Source organism: Chionomys nivalis, chromosome 16, assembly GCF_950005125.1.
Source record: "Chionomys nivalis chromosome 16, mChiNiv1.1, whole genome shotgun sequence".
Classification (NCBI taxonomy): domain Eukaryota; kingdom Metazoa; phylum Chordata; class Mammalia; order Rodentia; family Cricetidae; genus Chionomys; species Chionomys nivalis.
In genome coordinates, this window is record NC_080101.1 from 50,341,718 (window position 1) to 50,366,766 (window position 25,049).

General features: G+C 43.2%; 1 protein-coding gene across 7 annotated transcripts in view; it reads right to left on the reverse strand.

Moving 5' to 3' along the window:
• The window catches only part of Ncoa2 (nuclear receptor coactivator 2), a 221,667-nt gene that overhangs the window by 21,329 nt on the left and 175,289 nt on the right, over window positions 1–25,049 (reverse strand). For 5 of the 7 annotated variants that reach the window (XM_057790271.1, XM_057790272.1, XM_057790274.1 and 2 more), the window contains 10 exons: window positions 24,523–24,700; window positions 22,341–22,529; window positions 18,701–18,802; window positions 17,881–18,024; window positions 16,330–16,477; window positions 13,431–14,700; window positions 7,559–7,769; window positions 6,141–6,347; window positions 3,112–3,327; window positions 575–704 (listed from right to left, as the gene is read on the reverse strand). In XM_057790271.1, the coding sequence (XP_057646254.1) occupies window positions 575–704; window positions 3,112–3,327; window positions 6,141–6,347; window positions 7,559–7,769; window positions 13,431–14,700; window positions 16,330–16,477; window positions 17,881–18,024; window positions 18,701–18,802; window positions 22,341–22,529; window positions 24,523–24,700 (2,795 nt within the window). The remainder of the gene's footprint in view (window positions 1–574; window positions 705–3,111; window positions 3,328–6,140; window positions 6,348–7,558; window positions 7,770–13,430; window positions 14,701–16,329; window positions 16,478–17,880; window positions 18,025–18,700; window positions 18,803–22,340; window positions 22,530–24,522; window positions 24,701–25,049) is intronic. The other 2 variants (XM_057790277.1, XM_057790276.1) reach the window with 2 other exon arrangements.

Here is a 25,049-nt window from a genome sequence, read left to right on the forward strand (position 1 = left end):
AGTTGTTTTGTAGATGTATCCACTGGGCCTGGCTCCACAGCTGCACTTTGATTGGTTGTGGTTTTCTGTAATAGTCTCTATCTTTGTACACTTTCTAGCTAGATCCTAGGAAGGAGGGAGGTGCCCCTATCACAAAATGAGATCATTTCCTGTCACCCTACACATACCTGCAACCCCTGAGCTGGCGGGGTGCTGCTCTGCCATGCACACTGGGCTATTCTGCCCCTCTGAGCTTTTCTAAGATTCTGAAACTTTGCCAGCCTTGTTGGATGAGCTACTGAAACAAGGTTATTTCTCTCGAGGCTTCTATACTCTGCCCCACTGCCAATTACACTTAGCACAAACACATCATTTTCCCCCAAGTAAGTGGTCAGGTGTATAAAAGCTGCACAGTGATGTTGACGTTTGTGTCTTCCTTTTCCTGCCTAGTGAATGACTTGGTCTGAAGAAATAACAACTTGGTAAGCACTGTCCATTCAGAGGGAATTCATCCATATGCAGGTCTGGAAACAACTAACAGAACCCAAGAGCCAACGCTAATGCTCCTCCCAATGCTCCTGGTACCCAGACTCACCTGTTCTGGCTGGCAAAAGATGCCTGGTCTATAGGCAAGATGCTCTCAGGCCATGGGGCAGTTTGATTTGGAGGAGCTTGCTGTTGATTATACTGAGGTCCTCCCATGTTTATTTCTAACTCCGAAGGCCCTAAAAGAGGGAGGAGAAAGAAAAGAAAACCTAAAATCTTCTCTTATGATTGAGAAAGCACACACTTTTATTGTATAATAGCAAATAAAATTGCTGGTCATGGAAAATGAGAAGGCAGAGGCAGTAATAAGGTGAAAATCAGACCATATAGTTCTGGTGTGACATACAAATGAAACCAATAAATAAGGTTAATGCCACCTACCTTAGGGCATGTCCACATCAGCAGTAATAGCAGGGATCCCCATTCTCTTAAAGCTTTTGTTTGTATGGTACATACAGAAAACACTAACTCATTTTTAAAATATCACAAAATCAGTAAGTATATATTAATGCAATTATGTTTTCATGCCATGGTTTAACATTTGTGCAATAGCGTGTACACAATTTCCAACTCACTTCCACACTGAATCCTACAGTGCAGGACTTCTGCCAGACTCCACTGGGTGCCTGCAGAAGACGGGAGTGAAGAGTACCTGGGCCAGGCCTTGCAGACACCCTGCAAGGTACTGGAGAGCAGAAGCACTGGCCTAGCCCATGTGGACCAGAGCTGTCGCTAGCCGTACTTCAGGGCGCACACTCAGACACACCTCCTTCTGTGAGGTTCTTTCTGTGGCTCTAAAACAGCATGTACACATCATTGTGCACCAATGACCTCTACTACAACAGACAATTTCTTGTTGGGCTGAATTCATGGCTTTGTTGAACTTATTCACAACTAGAGAAATTCAGCTACATGCTAAGCCTTACAGAGACATATTGGAAAGTTTCAAAAATGAGATGCCCTTCTGCAAGGAATGCAAATAAATTAAATTTCTATATACACCAGGTACACACATTTAATCCTAGCTCTCAGGAGTCAAAGGCAGGTGGATCCCTGTGAGTTCAAGACCAGTCTGGTCTACAGAGAGAGTTCCAGGACAGCCAGAGCTACACAGAGAAATTATGTCTCGGAAAACAAACAAAAATTTCTATATATAAGATCCATTATTGTGACTTTCATAAGCATCATAAAATTGTCTCTTGCCGGGCGGTGGTGGCGCACGCCTTTAATCCCAGCACTCGGGAGGCAGAGGCAGGTGGATCTCTGTGAGTTCGAGACCAGCCTGGTCTACAAGAGCTAGTTCCAGGACAGGCTCCAAAACCACAGAGAAACCCTGTCCCGAAAAACCAAAAAAAAAAACAAAAAACAAAACCACAGAGAAACCCTGTCTCGAAAAACAAAACAAAACAAACAAACAAAAAAATTGTCTCTTAAATTTTTCATAGAAATCTGGGTTTATATTTAACATTTTCATATTTAGCATTTTCAAAGGACACAAATTTAAGTTTGGGAACCACTTACTACTTTGAGTACACATGTAGAAATGTAATTCTGAACGTCACTCTCAGAAATATTGAATCAAAATACACACAGCAATTCAATACCTATGTCAGAGTTCTGATAGGAAGTACTATTTTGCACTCTCCTGTGAATATATTAGTACTTCCTGTGCAATGTCTGCCAGACGTTTACAAACACAGGCTTTTCAGAATGGAGCTAATACACAATATCACAGGAAGGTCCTGTGTCTGTGGTTAAAAATAATAATGCCAAGTAGGAGTTTTCTGACCACTGATCTTTTTTTCTCTTTGAAATGGGGTCTCATTTAGCTCAAGCAGACCTCAAAGTGGACCTCTCTGTGGCTGAGGATGATGAACTTCCGATCCTCCTGCCACCACCAGCCAGTGTTGGGATTACAGGTGTGCACATTAATATTTTCATGTAACAGTTTTCCTGAGATAACTTTCAAGTGTACCACCCAGTAGGTATCAGTATGTGCAGTTGTACAACCATCTACTGCATCAATACCGGCACATTTTCACCTTTACGAAAGGAAACCCTTGTCGCGAGGAGTTATTTCCCACTCCCTTTCAGGCCTTTAGCCTTAGGTGACCAGGATATTCTAGACAAATACGCACAAATTCACTGTAATGTGAACTGTCTCCAATAGAATCCTAAAGATCCTAAAGTGCTGTGTGATGCTCTATAAGAGGTCGTGTCATCTGTGAGGCCTGGGAAAGAATCTGACTTCACGGCCTGGATAGCGGGCCTTGGAGGACCAGGATGACTGTGTACAGAGTTCGACATTACAGCTGCATCAACTGTCTCTACCTTTAAGCTATCATATGGACGCTTATGTATGCATGTGTACAGCATTCATGTGATATTCTAATGCAATTTGCCTCCAAATTAAAATTTTGCAATTACTTTATGATTCTACAAGGTTCTAGCAAAATCCCATTCAGGACTGCTTCGCATCAGAGGATTACCTACAATACAAACCAGACGTCAGTCTGGAAGGACCCACGAGCAGACACTCCTTTTCGAGAATGCCTAAAGAGAGCAGAGAGTGCTGCACTGCCTTACCTATATTCATGACCTGAGACTGAAGCATCTGTCTTTGGCCAGGCTGGCTGTTGGCTCGCATGGGGATGCTGGCTGTTGGGTTCCGAATCATGCCTCCTTGGACTGGCCGGTTCATGGCACCAGTAGTAGCAGCACAAGTGACTCTCACAGCCGTACTCTGTGGTGCCCATTCCCCAGAAGGCATGGCGGGCCGAGAAGTGTTACTGCCAATCATTCCTGCGTGCAAGGCAGAGGAAACTGAGAAATGCAGACATTGAAAACAGCACATGAACAAATACCAGACCTACCTACCTAAGACTCAAACCATGACTGTAAACTGCTGTCGCCCAACAGCAACTCCCTCCCTGGGACAGATGTGGGCCCTTGGCTAAGACGTAAGAAATGGCAATTGCTACAGTTTTCATGACACAAATCTGCTATGGTTCAGAAGAGCAGTTAACACTCTTCCCATATGTACTGAGAGCAGGTGCTGCGGCAAGTGGATAACCCCAACTTCCTTCCTCAGGAAGTGAATCACATCAGCTGACACACACGTCAGAGCCTTACTTTCCAAAAAGGAGGTGAGGTGAGGAGGACAAGGGAAGAACTGACAATCAATTCCAAAATTATCAACCCTGACCAGAGAACACCCTGCAGAGCCTAGGGATGATTTAAACATCTTCACATTCCTTTCAGTTTATCAGAGCTCGCAAACTGGAAACATGCAGGCATGTTCACCGTACAACCGTTAAGCTAGGCTGTCACACCACAGGCATTGGGTAAAACTTAAGGAACCTAGTACTTAGAGACTGCCCTTGGTAAATTCTGAAGACCGTTCTGACACAGTCCTGGAGGCTGAGGGATTCCAGGCTCCTGGACCACTACATTCCTGACTGTGCAGATGCAGAATGGTGAGGACAGGTGTGAGAGAGCCCTTCCACACTGCACATTTGATCACAGGGAACAATGAGCACTCAGCATCACCACGCAGGCTTTAGGGTTTGTTCTATTAGTGTCTATGCCCTGGATGTTGGCAACAGCCAAGAACTGGCTAAGATTTGCTAATGGGGTAGCCTCAGAAATGATATCTCTTTACTTTGAAATATTTGACACAGGGAATATAAAGATAGTGTGTGTGTGTGTGTGTGTGTGTGTATATATATATATATATATATATATATATCTTCCTTTCATTTACTTTATTTGGGTCAAGCAACTACAAATTAACATACGGACAGAACATGGGTCCTTCCTCACATGAAACAAGGATGTGCTAGGGTGGTGGAGAATGAAGGGTAATCAGAGTTAAAAAAAATGAGACAGGATTAACACACGTAAAACATTTTATATTATTTTTAATCTGCAAAAAGATACTATGGGAGAAAACGTAGTTTGTTTTTCAAAATTATCTACTATGTAAATAGCACAACAAGATTATAGACAGTAGGAAGGTGATATTATCTATAACTCAAAAATATTAGTGCAATGAGAATGGATGTTATTCCTTTGGACATTTGTTTTAAGAAGCAGAGGGAGCCCACCATGTGATCTTTACAGCCTGGGTACCAGTAGGTCCGAATGCCCAGTTTAGGTAAGCCCATCCATCTTCGCAGTCCTAGGGTCGGTCCTACATAAGACTCCTCCAACAACGCAGAACATCCTTTGTAGGGAGCTACCCTAGTGAGTCATCAGCCACTCTTCAACAATATTTATATAAATCAGTATTTAAGAGTGACAAAGTGAATATAGTTTTTATGAAAACACTGTTTTTATGAATCTAGTTTAGTGAGGCAGTCAGTGCGCGGCACATAGTAAGCAGTCAATACTTGCTGACTGAACAAACTGATAGAGTACAGCTCATGTTTCCCATGATTCTATCTCAGTGATAGCAAATAAAACATTCATCATTTCCCCTTAAATAGAACTCTGATCTTCAGTTAACTAAAATGGTAATGTATAGGGATTACAGACTTAGCTAAAAAAAAAAAAAAAGAAAGAACTAAAAACACCCACAACTGTAAGTTCTTTTTATAATATCTCCTTATTTCTATGCCCAAGTCTCTAATACGTAATTGAGACAAAGGAAGAAAGCTATAAATTATGAGCAGCTCTTCATGAGGGAAGCCAGCATCCTTCTAGATGCTTAACAAACACTGTTCCAAGGCCCCAGGCACTGTGAGTTCAGGTTGCCTGAATTCTATGGCAACCGCAGCAGAAGCAGGGACCACCTAGGAAATGTGCCTGGAGAATGTGTGGACATTGGAAAACTACAGCAGGTCAAGGTCCAGCTAGATCACAGGCAAGTTCTCAATTCTCCAGGAAGCCTCCCTGAATCAGGGCTGAAGGTTTTTGTTAGGCTGGGCCAGGCCCACCACTACTTAAAAGTCATTACTGATAGTTTTCATAGGGGCTGTGCTGTGGTCTCAAACCAATGTGCTCATTTAATCTTGTCCTGGCCTGGAGCTATGAAAATGCATAAAAGTTAAGAAAACCAGAAGACAAAAGCCAATAAAACAAAAGCAAAACACACAAAAATCTATGGCTCAAGTCACCCTCCAGCCCCAGCCTCCTGCATAACACTAAGACTACAACGAAAAGGCAAACAGATAGGCAAAAAGACCTGCATTTTAACTCATTTTTTTCCTGAGTGGAAAAAGGACCTAGAATTGTGGAAGACTGGTGGATTTAAACTTCCATTCTGAAATATTCCAAATACATCAATACATTTTTGCGGCTATCCAGCTATTTACATATGCCCTTCCATTTATTTTGCAGTTACCCTTCCATGTTCAGACCAATAGCTGGGATGGAAGTGGAGGAAGTCTGGGCAAGAAGACTGAAGTTCAGAAACCTCAGAGCAGCAGTTGAAGGATGACCTGGTCATCTTGCTGGAGTGGCTTCCCATAGGCCACACTCAGGGACTCTGTAGGGTTTCCACACTTAACAGACAGCTGCTAACACGTCCCGGGGAAGTTCTACTACTCTGATGTGCATGAACACACCGTCAAGTTACACAACCCAACAGTAAGCACCAGTCGTTGAGCCCTTACCTGTGCTATTGTTCCCTAAGTTTCCTTGGCTTCCTAGCATCCCTTGATTACCCATCATTCCTGGCTGAGGTATCACTGAGTAGGGGCTATTGTTTCTGATTGGTGGGAAAGGTCCAGCACCAGTTGGGCTTTGCAATGTGATGTCAAGTGGTAAATTCTGGTTTGGCAATAACCTGCCCAGTTGCCCTGGTCGTGGGTTATTAAAAGCTAAGGAGAAAACAAATGAAAATTGAAGGTTAATAAAGGACAATGAAAAAGAATATTAACAATAGTAGCGTTTAGGGAAACCGTTATCTGTAAAATGACAAAGATGCGTACCAGGGACCAACTACCTACACGAAAGACAAGTCACATACAGAACACATATGCAGCATACGTGATCATCAACAGGTCTCTGCTCTAACTCTAAATAAATAGATTTATTAGGTAAAATCAAGTACTTCGTTTTCTTTTAATTTTATAAACACAGACTACAATAGCACCATTAAGAGGTGGGGACTTCGTACTCTATGGTAGAAATAAAACATCCAGAAAAGCTAAGGCTGGGAATGGACATCATGTGCCATGCTCAGTTCTACCTTCCTGGGGTCAGTTACCTGGCCATTGACTAAGTCAGTCCCATTGAGATCTCCAAAGAGAGGAGGAGCTGTGAGCCCTCATGTGCTCATTGCTAGCTTTTTGGGTTAATGAGAAGTATCTTGTGTTTCCTTCCTTATTCTCTCAGTTCTTTAGCTTTGTGATTGCCCTGGTTAAACAAAAATTCATCTTTCCTTTCCCTTTTCCAGAAGGGCCAGGAACCTTGCAAGAATGGATTTAGTCTCTAAAGACAGCCATTCTCTGTTTTCTTGAGAACAGTGCTAGGCACCAGCTCATTTATCTGAGGTGGGAATAGTCACGGTGTTTACCAGCACTGAAGAGGTTGTCTTTCTGTAAACATGAGTGTGCTATAGAAAAACTGTTCTCTCACACAAAACTAAAAACTTCAGCCAGGATCAAGTTTTCTGTCTAAGTGATCAGAGCGAATAGCACTTTTTACTTAGCTCAAACAAATTTAAAATAAGATTCCTAAATGGCAGAGCAAGGCATTTGATTGTGAGCAGCCTTTTCTGAACAATTAAATTTTAAAAATAATCTAATTTCTTTTTTGAGACTGGGTCTCACTAGGTAGCTCAGGTTGGCCCTGAACTCATCATCCTCCTATCTTAGCTGCATGCCTGGGATTACTGTCATGCATGCAGTACCATGCCTGGCTTGAATCTTCCTTCCTATTGCAGTGGGCAGAGAACTCTCAGCAGGACCAGAATCCTTCTGAACACTGACAGACTACAAGACAGTAGATGGTGCTGTTTTATCACAAAAAACCTCCAAGTAACTAAACTGAGGCAGACTTTAATAAGCCGGTAACAGCGCATACTCACTGCTCTGTGACATTCGCAGCGCTGCTTTCTGGGCTCCAACAGGTGCAACGGGACTGCTGTCCGCGGTGAGTTGCATGAGGTCATTGATGATGGCTTGCTTGTCAACTGACCCAGCAGGGGCTCCTGGCCTTGTGTCTGGGAAAAGCTGTGGTAATTGACTATTTTGCAAATCATCCAAAATCTCTTCCAGGTTGTCCAGCTCGCTGCCAGGCTGCAGTTAACAAACAGAAGTGTACATCCAGGCCCATGCTGCAAGAGGGGATCCCACCCCCACCATGGGCAGCCACAGACCTAACCATCAAAAGGGACCCCGCCAAGTGAAGAAAGCAGGCATGAGCAAATTTCATGCCTAGCAATGAACCAACCATCTTTCATAACTGAATCCACCAAGTGCTGTAATCCAATCTCTGAGCCCTGACTCCCTCACCTAGAAACCAGAATCCGAAAGAAAGCTATTTCCCACCTTGTGACTTACCGACAGTTTATATATTCCCTGTATTTTATACAAACCACCCCATTAATTATGAGTAGGTATATCTCCAATTACCTAGATTTGGACTGTGACTTACAGTTTGGATCTAGGTTTGGTGGTTACGTTTTCCGAAGATAACAATAAAGCTGGTGAAAATATGGTCCAATTAACAACGACTATTTCCCTTGGGGGATGGTGGTGTAAAATATGCTTAAAGGACTCATGAACTAAGTCTTGCTTTTTCAATTTGAATTTCGATTTTTGTTTGCTTTTATTTTATGTTTTGAATGACAGTGGTTTTCTCATTAACCAGCTTAGGTTACAAGATATACAGAAGCTGATGGTGACCAAACACAGCACTTATTAACTTGATTTACTTTATTTTAGCTAGATCTAACCTCCTATTTTTCCTTTTTTGCCTTCTTTCCTTCCAGACAAACTAAATTATAAACTGCCTTAAACAAAATAAATTTATTATCAAGGCTGGACTTGAACTTGCAGTGCTGTGTTCTGCCTTCTGAGGCATGTTTCATGTCTAGCCTATAGAGACTTCTAGTGACAAGAACCATGGCGCGCACGCTCTCCCCCCCCCCTTCCCCTCAAGACATGGTTTCTCTGTGTAATAGCCCTGGCTGTCCTGTAGACCCAAAGGGTCTTGAACTCATGGAGATCAGAGTGCTGAGGTTAAAGGCGTGCACCACCACTGCTCTCAGCATAAACTCATTTTGTTTCTAATACCTGATTATAATTTTGCTACTGTTATGAATTATAATGTAAGTCTGTGTTTTCCGCTGCTCTGTGCAGTTCTGGCTGTCCTAGAATTCTCTATAGACCAGGCTGCCTGCTTCTGCTTCCTTAATGCTGGGATTAAAAGGCATGCGCCACCATGCCTAGCCATGGTTCTTTTGTAAACTATTTCTGTGTAATATGCTAAGTATATATAAATGTAAATACATGTAGTTTAATAACACAGGCACATAATATTAAATCCATATATTAAGATATATTTGAATAACTAAAATCAATTTATTTAAAAAAAAAATGAGACAGGGTCTCATATAGCCCAGTTTGGTCTTCAACTCCCCCTGAAGGAAAGTTTGGCTTTTAATTCTTGATCTTCCCTCTTCTACCTTCTAAGTGCTGGGATTATAGATATGTGGAAAATGCCTAGCTCAAATAACTTATAACTAAGAGTTGAGCTACCCACCCCTTATTTTTAAAAAGATATGTATTAAAGTTAAACCAGCTTTTAAGCTTTGATTTCTGAGTTCAAGTATCTATGTGAGTATACATGCAGCTCAGTGGTAAAGCTTGTCCGAGAGGCGTGGGGTCAATTTCCAACATAGGAAAGGAGGAAGGGGGGACGTTAACAGCACAGCTCTAACTCGAGAAACAACACATCTGAGAGCTCTGTAGGGATTTTTCTCGCGGTTCACATGAACTGGACTGGTTCTGTAGACTCACACCTCTGGACACTATCTGAATACATCCAGGTTAACATCTTAAGCTGCACATCAACTTTAGAGACACGACTTTACTCCTTGTCAGTTTTGCAATATGCATTCAACACTGATTTGTTTATCAGTTCTTATCCCCCTCCCCGACGTGACATTGACCTAGAATTTACAATCCTCCTGTCTCAGTGTTGGGATTACAGAAGCACACCATTGTGCCTGGTTGTAAGCTTATTTTAAATATTCTTAAAGGAGATAGATCTCAGAGTATCCATACCCCTTGAGCAGGTTGATTTTGGCACTTTCTTCATTATTTTTTTTAAAAAATATTTATTTATTTATTATGTATACAATATTCTGTCTGGGTCTATGTCTGCAGGCCAGAAGAGGGCACCAGACCCCATTACAGATGGTTGCGAGCCACCATGTGGTTGCGGGGAATTGAACTCAGGACCTTTGGAAAAGCAGGCAATGCTCTTAACCTCTGAGCCATCTCTCCAGCCCAACTTTCTTCATTACTATTATTATTACTATTATTTTGGTTTTTTTCAAGACAGGGTTTTGGAGCCTGTCCTGGAACTAGCTCTTGTAGACCAGGCTGGTCTCGAACTCACAGAGATCTGCCTGCCTCTGCCTCCCAAGTGCTGGGATTAAAGGCGTGTGCCACCACGGCCCGGCTAACTTTCTTCATTATTCATGTAAGTTCTAGAAGCGCTGAAATGTGGTAACTGGATGCCTCTGAGAGAAAATCTACAGTTTTGTAGTTTCTATCCCACAGAAGGTCTTTCAGACCCTACCAACTTTGTTAGGAACATTTTCTTTGTAAGACAAAGAGATCAATGCCTTCTTTTAAAATGCTTAGAGACACTTCAAAGTTTCATTTAGGCATCTATCTGAATGCTCAAATTAGCCTCATCAATTTGAGTACTTAGTTTCAACTATTTATGGCAGAAAGTGAGTCAGAAAGATTTTATAAAAGTTCTACAAAATGAAAAATAGACTTGATTTCCTTAAGTTTTCAATTTTCTGTTTTTATGATTTTTGTGTCAACTCAACTCGTTCTCTGAAGGAAATAAAGGACCACATGAGTTAATGACACGGCATGCTCATTAATTACAAAGTACCTCTTGAAACTATTTTAAGTAAAAAATACAGTATTATACTATTTGCTCAGCAGAGAACTGTGAAGGAATTCTACTGTATCTGGAGGGTAACTCCTGGGCACTCCCAGTTTAAAATGTGGTTTGCCTTCCTAATGAAGTCAAGCAGAGCAGCAGGAGAACACAGGAGTGAAGAGTCGCTTAGCTGAGTGCCAGTCATACTACACTGTGTAAATAACACATGACTTACGGCAGTAAACACACTGGAAATGTTTCTGTTTCCTGTTTGCTAGGAAATGTCGTAGAAACATCTTGTTTAAATGCTCCACCCTATTTTTAAATGCTATTTTAGTTATAATAATACGCGCCACCAAAGTACTTCCTGACCTTAAAAAGCTAGTAATACATTAAAGACACAGTTTTTTTTTTTTTTTTTTTTTGAGTCAAAATGAGACAGTCAATCCAGGCTTCCTATCTGCTTTTGCTTACTTAATTCTGTATCTCTGAACTGAAAATCTAATGAACCTGGACAGCAGGTGGCAGGAGATCTCCTCCTTAGGGAACAAGGAAGGAGAGCTGGGGTGAGAGAATCACTTTTTTTTTCTCTCTCATGCTAACTCTGATCTAAATTTAGGTGAAGTATACTTCCTGTGGTAACTTTTCTCGTTGCTGTTTTGGACGCTGAAATGGCCCTGTGAATATGTACTTTAGATGGTGTTTGGGAGAGAGTAGCAAGAAGGTGAGTGAGCAAGGGGCTAGATTCCATTAATGAAAATATAATTCCTCTGTGTGTGTGTGTGTGTGTGTGTGCGCGCACCCGCACACCTGTGGACTCTGCCTTTATTAATCTTCAAACAACATATTTATATTGACTATACAATACTCTTTGTTTCTCAGATAATTTTACTTAGAAAATAATATCTCTTAAATAACCCCCCCCCAAAAAAAAATCCCCAGACTTTTCTCGTCTGACCTTAGTGAAAACATACCCGGACAAGGTGATGACAAATAGTGATCCCTTGCTTTGTCCCTCTCAGTCCCTAGGGCCTGAGGCCTGAGACATAATAGTTTTGTCTCTGGAGGGAGGGAGGGGCTTCGGTGGATCTCCTGAGTCCAGAATCTGCACTCTAGCATGTTCAGACACCACTCGGAACTGCTACTACCTCTGCGTTACCTAATCCAGTAAACTCAAAGAGATGAAAACACACCTGTCAATTACACAAGACACCGCAATTAACTTCCTGCTGTGCCTTGGTCCCCTGCTCACAATTTCATAGCATTATCTAAAACAATATGAATTATTCTGCTGATGCACAGAACCTTGTGCTGGGTCCAATTTTCAGGATCAATCACTAATGCTAACGTGATTCTAGTCTCCTTCCCATGTCATCAGCGGTAGCGATCAACACCAACTGCTCAGAGCCTGCCTGGCTGGCAGGGACTGGTTTGAGGAGCACACGGCCTTTGTCATCCAGACTGCCACCCAAATCCAGCCTCTGTGGATTCAGGGGCTCCTGTGGTTGCAGCCCAACTTTCAAGGGCAAACTATAGGCCATTTTAAGGAGAGAGGCCCTTGTGATTTCCTCACTGCTTAACCAATCATGACTCACAAAGAGTCTGCCACTGCTAGACAGGACAGCCACGGTCAGGGACTGGGGAAGGCTAGGCTGGGTCACTAACGTGCAGTCAGTCAGAGATCCCACCACCACAGCTGCAATGACCTATCACTTGCTTTTAACTAAGTGAAAATATCAGTGGTTTGCATCTCCCTGGGAGCTCTTCTCATCACTGAGTACTGTCTAGAACGGCTGAGGGGCTGGGGTCGAAGTGCTGGCGAGGAATCAAACACTCCGGATATCTGTTGTACAAGGTGGTGACAACAGTAACAATGCATATTGAAGAGTAGTTTGTTTTTAATATTTGTATCACAAAATGACCAGCATATGAGGTGATATATTATGTTAATTAGTCTGACTGTAATATTCTACAGTGGATCACAGTGTATAATTACAAGAACTGCTTTTTGTCAAAAAAAAAAAAAAAAAAAAAAAAGATGATTCTGCACATTACTTCAGGTACCCTGGACTATCTTCAAGATGTTACCTTTTGAAGATGTGAAGGAGAGAAAACAACCCGTTATTCCGTTTGGAATCGATACATAATGGCTGTGGTAACTTTCTCCTCCCATTCACTTTCTCTTATGTGTTTCTTTAACCTACGGTCAATGAGACTCTTCTACATTACTCAGAAGGGCTCATGGAGAGAAGAGAGAGGCAGAAGGGTCTTCACTGGGTATGACAACTAGCTAAATTCTGATCATAGTCAGAGAGAGGTAAATAGATACTCAAGTCTGCTCTGACAAAGCCTGAGACTAAGACAGTGACTGCCACCAATTTAGGGGTCAGCTATCTGCTGCCAGCCTGCATTTCATCCTGCCCACCTCTGTTAATGTATGCCCTATGGCCTAAGGGTAAATCTACCATTTATTGCTCATACCCTCCCCAGTTCTAAAGACTACTTCGTGCCCATCATAACTGTTTCCCACTGGGTCTCTAAGCAAACCCACCAGAGCACAAGCACGCTCACTTCCTCCATGTCCACAGCTGCTCTGGCCTACTGTGCGAAGGCTGAATATCCGAGAGGCAAGCTACACAGCCTTCTAAGCCCTTGGTACTCTTGTCACTGTCTGCTGGGGGAGTGTGGAGAAATCAGTTTCACGCAAATTAACTGGTACAAGATACAGACCGCAAACAAAAATACTATTTTTCCTGAGTCACAAATTGTCACCTTGGAGAAAAATCTATGATACAGATGAGCGCACTGGGAGAAGACATTAGAAAACTCACCTGGTCACTGGGTTCAAAGCTCATCTCCTCTTTCACAGTTTTCATAGCTATTAGTTTTGTATTACTGGCAGGATCTGTCTTACTGTCCAGTCGCTCGAGTTTGGGGGTTATTTCCGGTAAACCAATATCTTTAGTATCATCTTTATCGAGCAAATAGCGAAGTAGTGCATTCTCTTTCTTCTTGGGGCTCACTGGCTCTGGCTTGACAGTCACTTCCGACCCAGGAGCTGTGCTGCTGGACTCCTGGCTCAGCTCTTTGCCTGTGGCTTCTGCTGTCAACTTGGCCAAGTCCACAGGGGAGCTACTGTCCTGTAAGAGTCTGTGCAAAATCTTATGCTTCTCCTTGAGCGAGGTGCCATGTGTTGACCCAGGCCCAGGCAAGCTACCCGCAGAGTCCTTGCTTGTGTCTGACAAAGAGCTGGGCAAGGGCGAAGGCTCCATCTGGTCAGACTTGGTGGTCAGCAGCTGGAGAAGTTTGGTCTGCCCTTTGTTGTCATGTAGCCGGCTGTGTCCCTCGGCCCTCTCCCCGCTGGCCGCCTGGGGCATGCTGGAATCATTGGGCTCCTTTTGTTCTCCAGGATGACAGCTGGTCTCTGCTTGTCCAGTTGTACCTTCCGATGGCTCCCCATAAAGTCCAAAACAGTCTTTGGAGTCCAAGCTTCCCATCTTGCTGAGTGGGGGAGGATTCATATTAACTGGGGAGTTTTGCAAATTGCCCATTTTTAGGTCCGGTGAAGCCAACGATGACCCTAATGAGACCCCATGGCCCTCGCTGAGGGCTTGCAGTGCATTGAGGGAACTGTTGGTATAACTATGGCTATTTCCTGTGCTGCTGCAAACTCCCACAGGGGAATGCAAGCTTCCTGCAGGGGAAAACTGACTGGGTGGGATGCGAGGACTGCCAGCCACGCCGGGGCTCATGCGATGCCGTGGTGAGAGCATGGAGGTGGGTTGCCCTGGGTTCATGCCGGGGCTGCCTTGTGAGGGACTGTTCATTTTGAGTGCATAGTTACTACCCTGAGGAGTGGTTGCTTGCATGCCTGATACATGGTTCATGCCCCCAGAACCACCAAACCTGCCCAGAGGCATGCCCATTTGTTCCTTTGGGCCATTCATGGGAAAATTTATATTGCTACTGAGGGTCATGTCCTGACCTGGGTTCCCACTGCACATGGCCTGATGGGCAGGGCTGCTAGAGCTAATTGGATTCAATGGCTTCCCCATCGCTTGTCCAGTCATATCCGGATTCATTACACATACATTCTGCTCTCTGTATGAGGAAAGAAACATATATAAGATAAAAGGAAAAAAAAAACCCAGCAAATTGTTATTAATTTAAAAAATGGTAGGGTCTCTTTTCTTTACAAAAGCAGACTACCTCTAAGGGATAGGCAAGACTTGGATAAAAACATCTGCAATTACAGACTAGACTGAACACGTACAGTTCTGGAACAAGAGAGATGTTTCTCAGGCAACTCATCAAAATGTCTGTGGTTTTGCTGAAGGGTGTGTGCGTGTTAAATTCAACTACTTCCATATTGAAATTTCAGCAAGCAAACAGGATATTAGAAAAGATTCCAAATATGTATCTCCCTCATGAACAACTGAGAGCTCGTAGCCCAAAAAAGCACAAATTTCAGCTCCCAACAGTGAGCACGTCTGTATGTCTCAGAGCTGTCACGTTATTCAAGGCGGCTAGAGGCCCTGAGTTGTTAGAGATGGCCAGTTCAGAGGTCGGAGAAATTATTTCCCTGTATAACAGATACAAGGCCTCTCCGCAGACACTGTAGGCTAGAGGAAGACAGAATACACTGTGGAGGGGTCCTGGGATGGCACAGTCTGTGATTTGAACTGTCCCCCCTCCCCATTCCAGGAAGAGTCCAATCCGTCTCCCTAACTGATGCTTACAAGCAGGTCTCCCGAGCCCCATGAGCTTCTGTTTCAGCCTTGGCAGTTGTTATGAGTTACCAAATATGTTCACTGATTGTCAAACATCAGCTTCAGTTGAGGTGTGTAGGGGGGGGGTGAAATGTGCCATCTCTATAATCACTTTTACACAGTCTCAATCTGAGGTCTGATTTACTAATAGTTAGAAACTACAGCTGCCTGATTTTTTTATTCCTGTACTAGAAGCAAAATAATTGAGAAGTTCAATAAAATGGGACTCTTTAAGCAGAGCAACTGTATACACATCCTAGCAGCTCCTCATAAAGTTCCCCATAGCACATACATAAACATTTATAGAATCTGAAATTCAATCATTTTCCTAAATGAGTATCTAAAACAATATGCTCTATGACATTTATTTAAAATCAACATTCAATTTTCTTTCTTTTACTATAGAAGTAGTTATTACCATTCAATTTAAAGTCTATTGTGAGGAGAAAATTTAAACACGAGAACAAAAATCAAAAGTCATTTAAGAATATACATTTGAAAGTTTAAGCACACAGGATTAGAAATCTTAGCACTAGCTTCAATTTTCCTGATCTCATCTGTGGTGACCCTTGGGAATTTCCCTTCTTGAGTGTAACAGGAGTGTGAAGGCAAGCCCTGTATTCTTTTGTTTGAGACAGGTCTTTTCTTTGCATTCCTGGCTGTTCTAGAGTGTGCTATATAGACCAGGCTGGCCTCCAATTCTCAAATACCTGCCTCTGCCTCCCAGGTATTGAGATTAAAGGCCCAATAAAATCCCTGTGTTCTTAACAGTAAATGTAAAGGGCAGCCTGACTTTGCTGGTTTTTACCAAGAATTAACAGCAATCTCATTTACAGTTTATAACGCCATAGTAAAAGAACAGGGGTCCATGGAACCCGAGGGAGGGGCTAATAGTAGCATATTGCTCGTGCAGCATTTCTCTCCACCAGGGAAGGGAAACTGAGGCTTAGTGGACAATTACCTGTGAAGCATGTGTAAGGATATTACAAGCTGAGGCTCGTTAGTTGTCTGAGAACGGATGAGTTTGCTTTTCGTTTGTGCAGCAACAAGAGTGCCATCGGACAAAGAAAAACGGTAGATTTGACTAAATGCCAAGCCTTGTCTCAGAACTGTAGGCAAAAAAAGAAAACAGAAGGCATGTTTAGAAAAACACTAGAAAAGACAGAAAAAGATGAATCAGGAAAAGTGGAGCAGGGGAGGACTATCGAGACATAATAGTGATAATTTCATAAGGTTTCCTACGAGCATGCTAAAAAAGTACAGGATATAAAGCATCATGGTATTAAAACATCCATTTTAAAAGCACATTTACTTTTCACTCAAAATACTAGCAATGAAGTTTTTTTGTTTTTTCTTTTTTTGTTTGTTTTTTTTTGTTTTTTTTTTTTTGGTTTTTCGAGACAGGGTTTCTCTGTAGCTTTGGTGCCTGTCCTGGAACTAGCTCTTCTAGACCAGGCTGACCTCGAACTCACAGAGATCCGCCTGCCTCTGCCTCCCGAGTGCTGGGATTAAAGGCGTGCGCCACCACTGACTGGCTTAAATTGCTCTTTTTAAGATCATCATTATGGGGAAAAGTGAGTGTAAACTGTTTATCAGGTCAAAATAAGTCTTTCTGTAATTTCTTAACAATGTCAAAAAAACACCACAAATTCGTTACAACTGCCTATGCTGAGGTCTGAGATGCCTGACTCTGCCATGCCGTGGAGCCCATGCTGACCAACTGCGGGCTGCCCAGCCATCCTTCCCCACTCAGCTTTCGGTAAAGTTAAAAGAATTCTGTTCTTTGTTTTCAGTTGTTCTAAAGACAATCAAAATGCGTTGGAGAAAACGCGACTTCAGGAGAACACAGCAGCATGACCGCCAGGGTGGGTGTGTAGCTTGCAGACGTCCTCAGTTGACACTGTCTGCATGCTCAGGTGCTAGTCACTTCCCTGTCCTTTAGTCTGTGGCCAGAGCAGGCCGTGCTGCCTCTCTGGGCCTTCTGGAGACATCTGGGGTCTGCTGTTTGTGCCTTGAAGAGTTTGGGATTTATTCACTCTTGCGAATTTCATCTGTTTCTCCTTCCAGACTGCTCTTAGTTTCCTTAGTTTACACAGAACTTTGTTGTCTTGTCATACATCTAGAAGTGTGAGGGTCACAGAAAATGACCTTCCCCCTCTTTTTGACCATCTTTGTGACACTATCGGCTTTTGTTCACTGGGCCAGCACCACAACAGCACACAGAAGCTCTGGGAGATGAGCCTCAGGAATCTTCTGGTTGGACCATCCTCACAAGCAACTAAAGAAAGTTCCTAATGGGCTGAGATGGCTTAGAGGTTAAGAGCACTGACTCTTCCCGAGTTCCTGAGTTCAATTCCCAGCAACCACATGGTGGCTCACAACCATCTATAATGAGATCTGGTGCCCTCTTTGGGGCAGCAAACATGCAAACAAACAAGACAGACAGAACACTGTATATATAATAAATAAATCTTTAAAAAAGGTTCCTATCAAGTGAAATGCACAGGCCTACCTTCGTGATGATGTCTCTTCGCATAGGACAGAGACTCCCCTTCGTGCTGTGTGTGGAACTTCTGAATGCATCTTCTCACCAGATCCTCCCAGCCCGGTTTCATGGCAGCTCTCATGGTACTGGTGTCCAGAGAAGTGATCTTGCCTATGAGATAATGGCATTACATTTACTATGTCCATTTTCTAAAGAAACAAATAAAACGTAGGAATCCATCTACTTACTCAGAGTCATTGCCTGAATCTGTGGGGATTCATCTCAGACTCCATGGATACTAAAGTGCACAGGCGCACAAGCATCTTATGTAAAATGAAGCAGGATATACATATGACCTCTCTATCTTCCTGTGTATTTTTATTTTATTAATTTTATTTATTTATTCTTCCTATACAGTCCATTCTAATTTGGGACACGTTATCCAGCTTAGGCTGGCCTTGCCCTGCACTGGTTTTAGATATGTGCTATCACACCTAGCTTCCCTTTCCCCCAGGACTTTTAAATCACCGCTAATTAATATTATATTCAGAACAATTCAAATTTTAAAAATTGAATCATTTTGATCTGGGGTTGGTTGGCCACAAAGAGAAAGCTTCAGAAATGGAAAGCCTGCTGTTTGGAGCTGGCAGCACAGATCCACCTCCAGGAAGAAACCCAGTGAAGACAGCCTGCCCTCTGTGCGCCTCTGGCCCTCCCTCAGCACTCCCACCCCAGCAGTCATGCTAGCACAGCTTCTCAACACCATGGTCTCTCAGAGACAGTCCTTGCATCCAGGCAGCTGGGTGTTCTAAAATGACTGCTTTTGTCTTCTTTGACAAGGATTTACCTTGGAGGTCTTGGCGGGTGGTAAAGCTCTCTGATGAGGGAAGGGCTGGTCTTTCCTTCATGGGGACTCTTCGTGCCACACAAATCAAGCAGGACTGCAAATCTTAAACAGGACACAGTTGTTAATATGATAAAGATTTCTACTTGTAGTGATCAAATCAACTCCGCTCTCTATGACAGCACAGTCTTGGAGATCAGTGGGTGTTGCCACGACCCTCTGCTTCTCCAGGGATTAATCCTCTGCCAGGCTATAGGCTCCAGTGGGCGGTAGCTGCTGGGCGAGGTGGGGCAGAGGACAGATGCCGAAGTTACAGAGCACGTGTGTTGGGAGTCCACCGACTAGAAACGGTGACGTCAAGATGGGCTCCATTCTTGCTAAGTCACTGAGTGTAAAAACAAAATTCATAATAAAGTAAAGCAAAGCAAAAAAACAAAACTAAACTAAACTAAAATAGGATACTGTTGATCAGGAGTTTGCTTCTTGGCTTCAGGTTCACTCTTAAACTGTGGGAGGTACCTGTGACGGCACGATGAGATGGGAACTGAATGCAGATCCAGAGCACACTCCACTAAAGCCCTACCAAGTGTACAGAATCATGGCCTATGGTCCAGCACCCTGGCACGGAGAGCTCCAGTTAATGTTTAACCTCACCCCCACTTCAGTTTTTGTGTTTAGATGTTTTATCTGCATGTATGTCTGTGTATAACTTACATGCCTGGCACTTGTGGAGTTCAGGAGGTTGACAGATCTGAAACTCGCTTTATAGATGGTTGTGAGCTACCATGTGAGTGCTGAGTATTGAACATGGGTCCTCTGAAGCGCAGCCCGGCTCTTAACTGTTGAAACATTTCAGCCATTGCTTTCATTGTTTTCTCTACGAGGGCTAACTTCTGGGGAACAGTGACATGTTTTATATACTTTACAACATGCAGAGTATATAGAATAGCTCTTCTAAGTTAAAGAAAGGCTGAGGGAAGGCTGCTACAGAAATAACAGGCACCTAACATCTTACACCATGGCCTTGCAATTGTTCACCTTTACACTTGGGAGGTTTTCTTTCCTTTATTGGGGGGGGGGGATTATTGAGTAAGAGATTGTATCTTTAGATTAAAATGTAATCATCATGGGAAGTGGGGTATGTGGCTCAGAGGTGAACACTCCCTATAATTTGCAAGGCCATGAGTTCAAGGCTCAGTATTGTAGTTACAATAAAAGGAAGACGGAAGAAAAAAAAAAAGAAAAAATAGCTGGGTAGTGACGGTGCACAACTTTAACCCCAGCACTCAGAGGAGGCAGAGGCAGGCGGATCTCTGTGAGTTCGAGGCCAGCCTGGTCTACAAGAGCTAGTTCTAGGACAGGCTTCAAAGCTACAGAGAAACCCTGTCTCGGGATGGAAGGGGAGAGGGAGAGAGAGAGAGAGAGAGAGAGAGAGAGAGAGAGAGAGAGAGAGAGAGAGAGAGACAGACACAGAGTGAGAGAGACAGACACAGAGAGAGAGAGAGAGAGAGAGAGAGAGAGAGAGAGAGAGAGAGAGAGAGAGAGAGAGAAAGAGGGGGGGGGAGGGAGAGAAGCCCTTGCTTATGCTACATTTCAGGAACAGACAGAACCCCACCCCCCTTTCTTATCCGTTTGAGGTAAGAGTCTCGTTATGCCCCTCTGGCTGGCCTGGAATGCACCTGTATACCAAGCTGGTCTCAATCTTGCAGTGAACCTCTGGCCTTTATCTCTTACGTGCTAGGGTTACTACGGCTGTACCACCTTAAATGCACTGGATTTTATCTAAGTGCTAGGATTAGAGGTGTGCACCACCACACTCTGCCTCAAATCCAATTTTGTTAGTTAATTAATTTAAAGATAGAGTCTGCTACATCTTAGCTGGCATTAAACTTGCTGTGTGTGTCCAAGGGTGACCTTACCTTTCTGATTCATCTGTGCCTATCTCCTGAGTGCTAGGATTACATGACAATGCCTGATGTTATGTGGTTTAGGGGCTTGAATCCAGGGGTTTGTGTGTGCTGGGCAAGCACTTTCTCAAGAGCTACATCTTCGGCGAGAATCCACATGTTCTCATCTCTAGTACATAACAGTAGCTGACACAAGGGTGCCTTCAACGTCTTTGGAATATCATGGCCGATCTACAGTGCCTCATCTTATGAAGGAACAGAATGAAACTGGAAGCCACACCCAAACACAGGCTAAGTCTGAAATACTATGTGTCTTCTATGACAGTGCTTCATGATCCCTTTCTGATAAAATTTAAATTAAAAAAAATTTACACACTTTATTAAGAAGTACTAAGCTAATAATCAGTGGCAACTATAGATTAGCAATAATCATGAGTCTTGTGTGTGTGTACACATACTCAGAACTGAATCCAGGGCTTCACAAACGTCAGGAAAGTGCTTGACCCAATTTATACCTTCATCCCCATTCTGTACTAACTTCTGGCAATTTCATTTAATAAAGTCACAATAAATTGATAATAAATAAAAGAGACGTGAAAGAATTTGTCCACAGCCAGAGCTAATGGTTAAATTAGGGGTTGGCCTGTCTGATTACCCTCTAGAATATTTCCGTGCAGTGGAGTCAAAAGCTTGCTCACTTATACTCTAGTGTGTGAATTAGCTGGTGGGAGGGAGGGTAAGGGATGACATCAGCATCTCACTATAGGGAGCAGCCCAGTAAGCTTATGCACCGGAAAGCCCTCTACTCCCCACTGCTATGTCTGTCTACTTTGCTATTATACCACACTGAAGATCTGATGTCCGCAGATAAGCTACATAGACTCCATCACTCCCTGGAAAGTCTATGGAAAATGCTGCTTGTACCCACGTACATGCTTCTTGGTGTGTGGCATAAGATTTGCATTAGGTGTTTGATGGAGGAAGGTCATTGGCTAATAAAGAAACTGCCTTGGCCCATTTGATTGGCCAGCCTTTAGGTGGGTGGAGTAAACAGAACAGAATGCTGGGAGGAAGAGGAAGTGAGCTCAGATGCCATGCTGCTGCTCTTCAGAGCAGACACGATGCGCCAGCCGCCAGGTCAGACATGCTGAATCTTTCCCAGTAAGACTAGTGCTACACAGATTATTAGAGATGGGTTGATTGGGATATGAGAATTAGCCAGTAAGGGCTAGAGCTAATGGGCCAAGCAGTGTTTAAAAGAATACAGTTTGTGTGTCGTTATTTTGGGGCATAAGCTAGCCAGGCGACCAGGAGCTGGGGCGGCAGGAACACAGCCGGCAGCTCCCACTACAGGTGTTCAAAGCAATCCAGGATCCCCTACACAGCCACTGTCAGAGATGCAGAAGTGCCATGATCACCAAGCACACATGCCCCTGGTTGTGAGCTGTAGTTCAAATGTGGTTTTCATGTGACTCCTGGCTGCCATGCTGGACACGGAGATATCTCATATTGATCACCACAGAACACTTTCAAATTGAGATATAACTTAGAAGTAGAATGCTTGCTTAGTGTGTACAAGCTCACTCCCCAACGTTGTAGAGGAAAAGATTAAACTATACAAATAGTAAACACGAGACAGAATCATGGAACTGCATCACGCTTTCCTCTGTGTGAGCACCACCCTGTGATTACTAAGGCTATGTCAGACACATGTGCTCTCCCAGGGTCCATCTTACCTTCTCCTTCCTCTTTGATGGACTTAGGCTGAGACACAGCAAAGCACTGCATAGCTTCATATTTCTGGTGTGCTTCCTGGTTATCATGGCCGTCCTCTTCTGAATCAGGTAAAGGCTTCACCAGCATCCGACAGTTGAAGGTATGGCTGTTCCGCCTGGGAGGTTCACCAGACCAAGATCCCCCATTCACTGCAAGGCAAAACGGACCCAAGATTACAAAGAAATAAAGGATTCAGGAAAGTAGTTGGGTGTAGTGGTGCACACCTTTAATCCCAACACTTGGGAGGCAGAGGCAGGCAGATCTCTGTGGGTTCAAGGACAACCTGGTCTACAGAGTGAATTCCAGGACAGCCAAAGATAGACAGAGAAACCTTGTCTCAAAAAGTCAAAAATTAAAAATAAAAGAAACAGAGGTTAAAATAAAGCCACATAAAGATGAACAATACACAGGGAATCTGGATACTGTATGTTATGTTCTCTTTGAATTGTTTGAATGCTGAGGAAGGCGCAACAGCTGCTAAAAGATGTTTGTTTATAAATGCTGAATTAATCCAAGATAGGTATTTTGAAAATACCTTGACTTCAAAATTGAAGTCAAACGGTATGATACTTCGGAGAAGAGGATTTGCTTTTGTTTTCACAGGAAATGAGAGGCTGTGGATTCATTCTGAGTTAAGAAAAATCAGGTTTGATCAAGGAAGACCACCTGAGAAATCTCCAGTAGGAACAGATGGCCCAGATGTCTGAGTTCAAAATCCAGAACAGATTCAAGACTGAGGCCTGAGATGATCAAGTATCACAGGATACTCCAGTTATGACTTGATCATAATTCTAAATTTTCTTTAGGTCTCCATAAGATTATCAGCGCCCACAACCAGCAGGAAGTAGCCTGGAAAAATACACCCACATTCCAAAAAACTGAACTATGGATATTTTCCTTTGTTTAAAATGTTGGTTACAAGTTGTTATGGATAATGGTCAGGAGAAAAACTAAACAAAGGGTATTAGATCCAGAGTTCTTATTTTTTTTTTTTAAAAAAGAGGGGAAAATGGTCTGTATTTTGTCAATTATATTTTGAATAAACACTGATTGGCCAGTAGCCAGGCAGGAAGTCGAGGCGGGTCAATTAGAATAGGAGAATTCTGGAAAAAAGGAAGTCATAGTCTGTGGTCGTGACCCAGCTACAGAAGAAGCAAGATGTGGCTGCCTTGCCGAATAAAGTACCAAGTCATATGGCTAACATAGACAAGAATAATGGGCTAATAATATAAGTTGTAAGAGTTACTAAGAAGTCTGAGGTACTAGGTCAGTCAGTTTATAACTAATGTAGACCTCTGTGTGACTTAACGACTGTGGGAACCAGGCAGGACAGAAACCTCAGACAACACAGGGATGCTTAATTATTAAAGGATGTAGGAAAAGCACAGGGACATTATAACTCCATGGTACTCGACACCTCTCAGATACTTTCATGAACCACACAACAATGCTTTGTAACTCAGAAACTTGGTCTTTTCAAAATGTCTTCCATACTCCGCAACATTCATCTTGACTGCTTTTCTTCAAATGCATGCCTTCACTACTTATGCCATGATGTGCCCACTGACAATGTTGGCCCACACCCACCATGTACACTTCTGCACAGCATCTCCACAGCATGTGGACATCAGAAACTTGAGACATGGGGATGGGCTAAGCTCTGCATCAGCATATGCAGAGCTGCTTAAGAGACTAACATGAATACAATCAGACTGTGGTATGTGCCCCAGTATTCATGTTTAGAACATTCTACATGCACATCACACATATATATCACACGGAACTCCATGAAAGCCAAATTTTAACATGTCATGGCCCATTTTTCAGACAGTGATATCAAAATGAACTATCTAAGTTGGTTGGCCGTGGTGACGTGGGTAAAGGTTTCAAGTTGTTTTAAAATATAAAAAATACCTCTGCCAATAGCTGCTAGAAGTACTTTCCTTTTGAATCATTTTCACATCGTTCCTATAGGATCAACATGGTCCTTTGTTCAGGATCAGCGCTGGCATCCATGACTCCTATCTGGAGTCCTTACAGTAGCCGTTATGCCCACGACACAACACAGGCCTATGTACTCACTCACACCAAGAAAATATGAGAGAGGGGAAGGGAGGCTGCGGGGAATCAGCTTCCATTTACCTATGGACTTCGGCAGCAGGTTCTTGACAAATTCAGTGTGGTCCCCGACATGCAGGATGCTGTAGACACTCTTGTTCATCAGTTCTTCCTGGTTATACCTTAGGTATTGTGTCACATTCTCCGACACGAACACCACGTTGCCTTCTAGGTTCACCACAAAGAAGAAGCCATCGAGGGCCTAAGGGAAAAGACCAGTGGCATCAGCACAGACACAGCTACATAAGGGCTAGGCAGCTGCTGTGAACGGATCCTTGCCCTTCTAGTTCTCAGAAACAATGAACACACTTTCTCCTGAGAAACAGAAACGCTGAGCAGGGTCTCATGTTAGAACAAAACATAAAGACCAAGTTTGTTAGTCTACCAGGAAATAGGGGCTGGCAAATAAGCACATATAGGACAGTCTCTGTGTTCCAAACCGGGGCAGACAGACTCCACAAGTTACAACAGCATTTCCCCAAACTTCTGCATGATATGCAGAGAGAAAGGGCCAGTGATCATTCTTTTTCTCTCAGTTTTAAAGTAAGTAC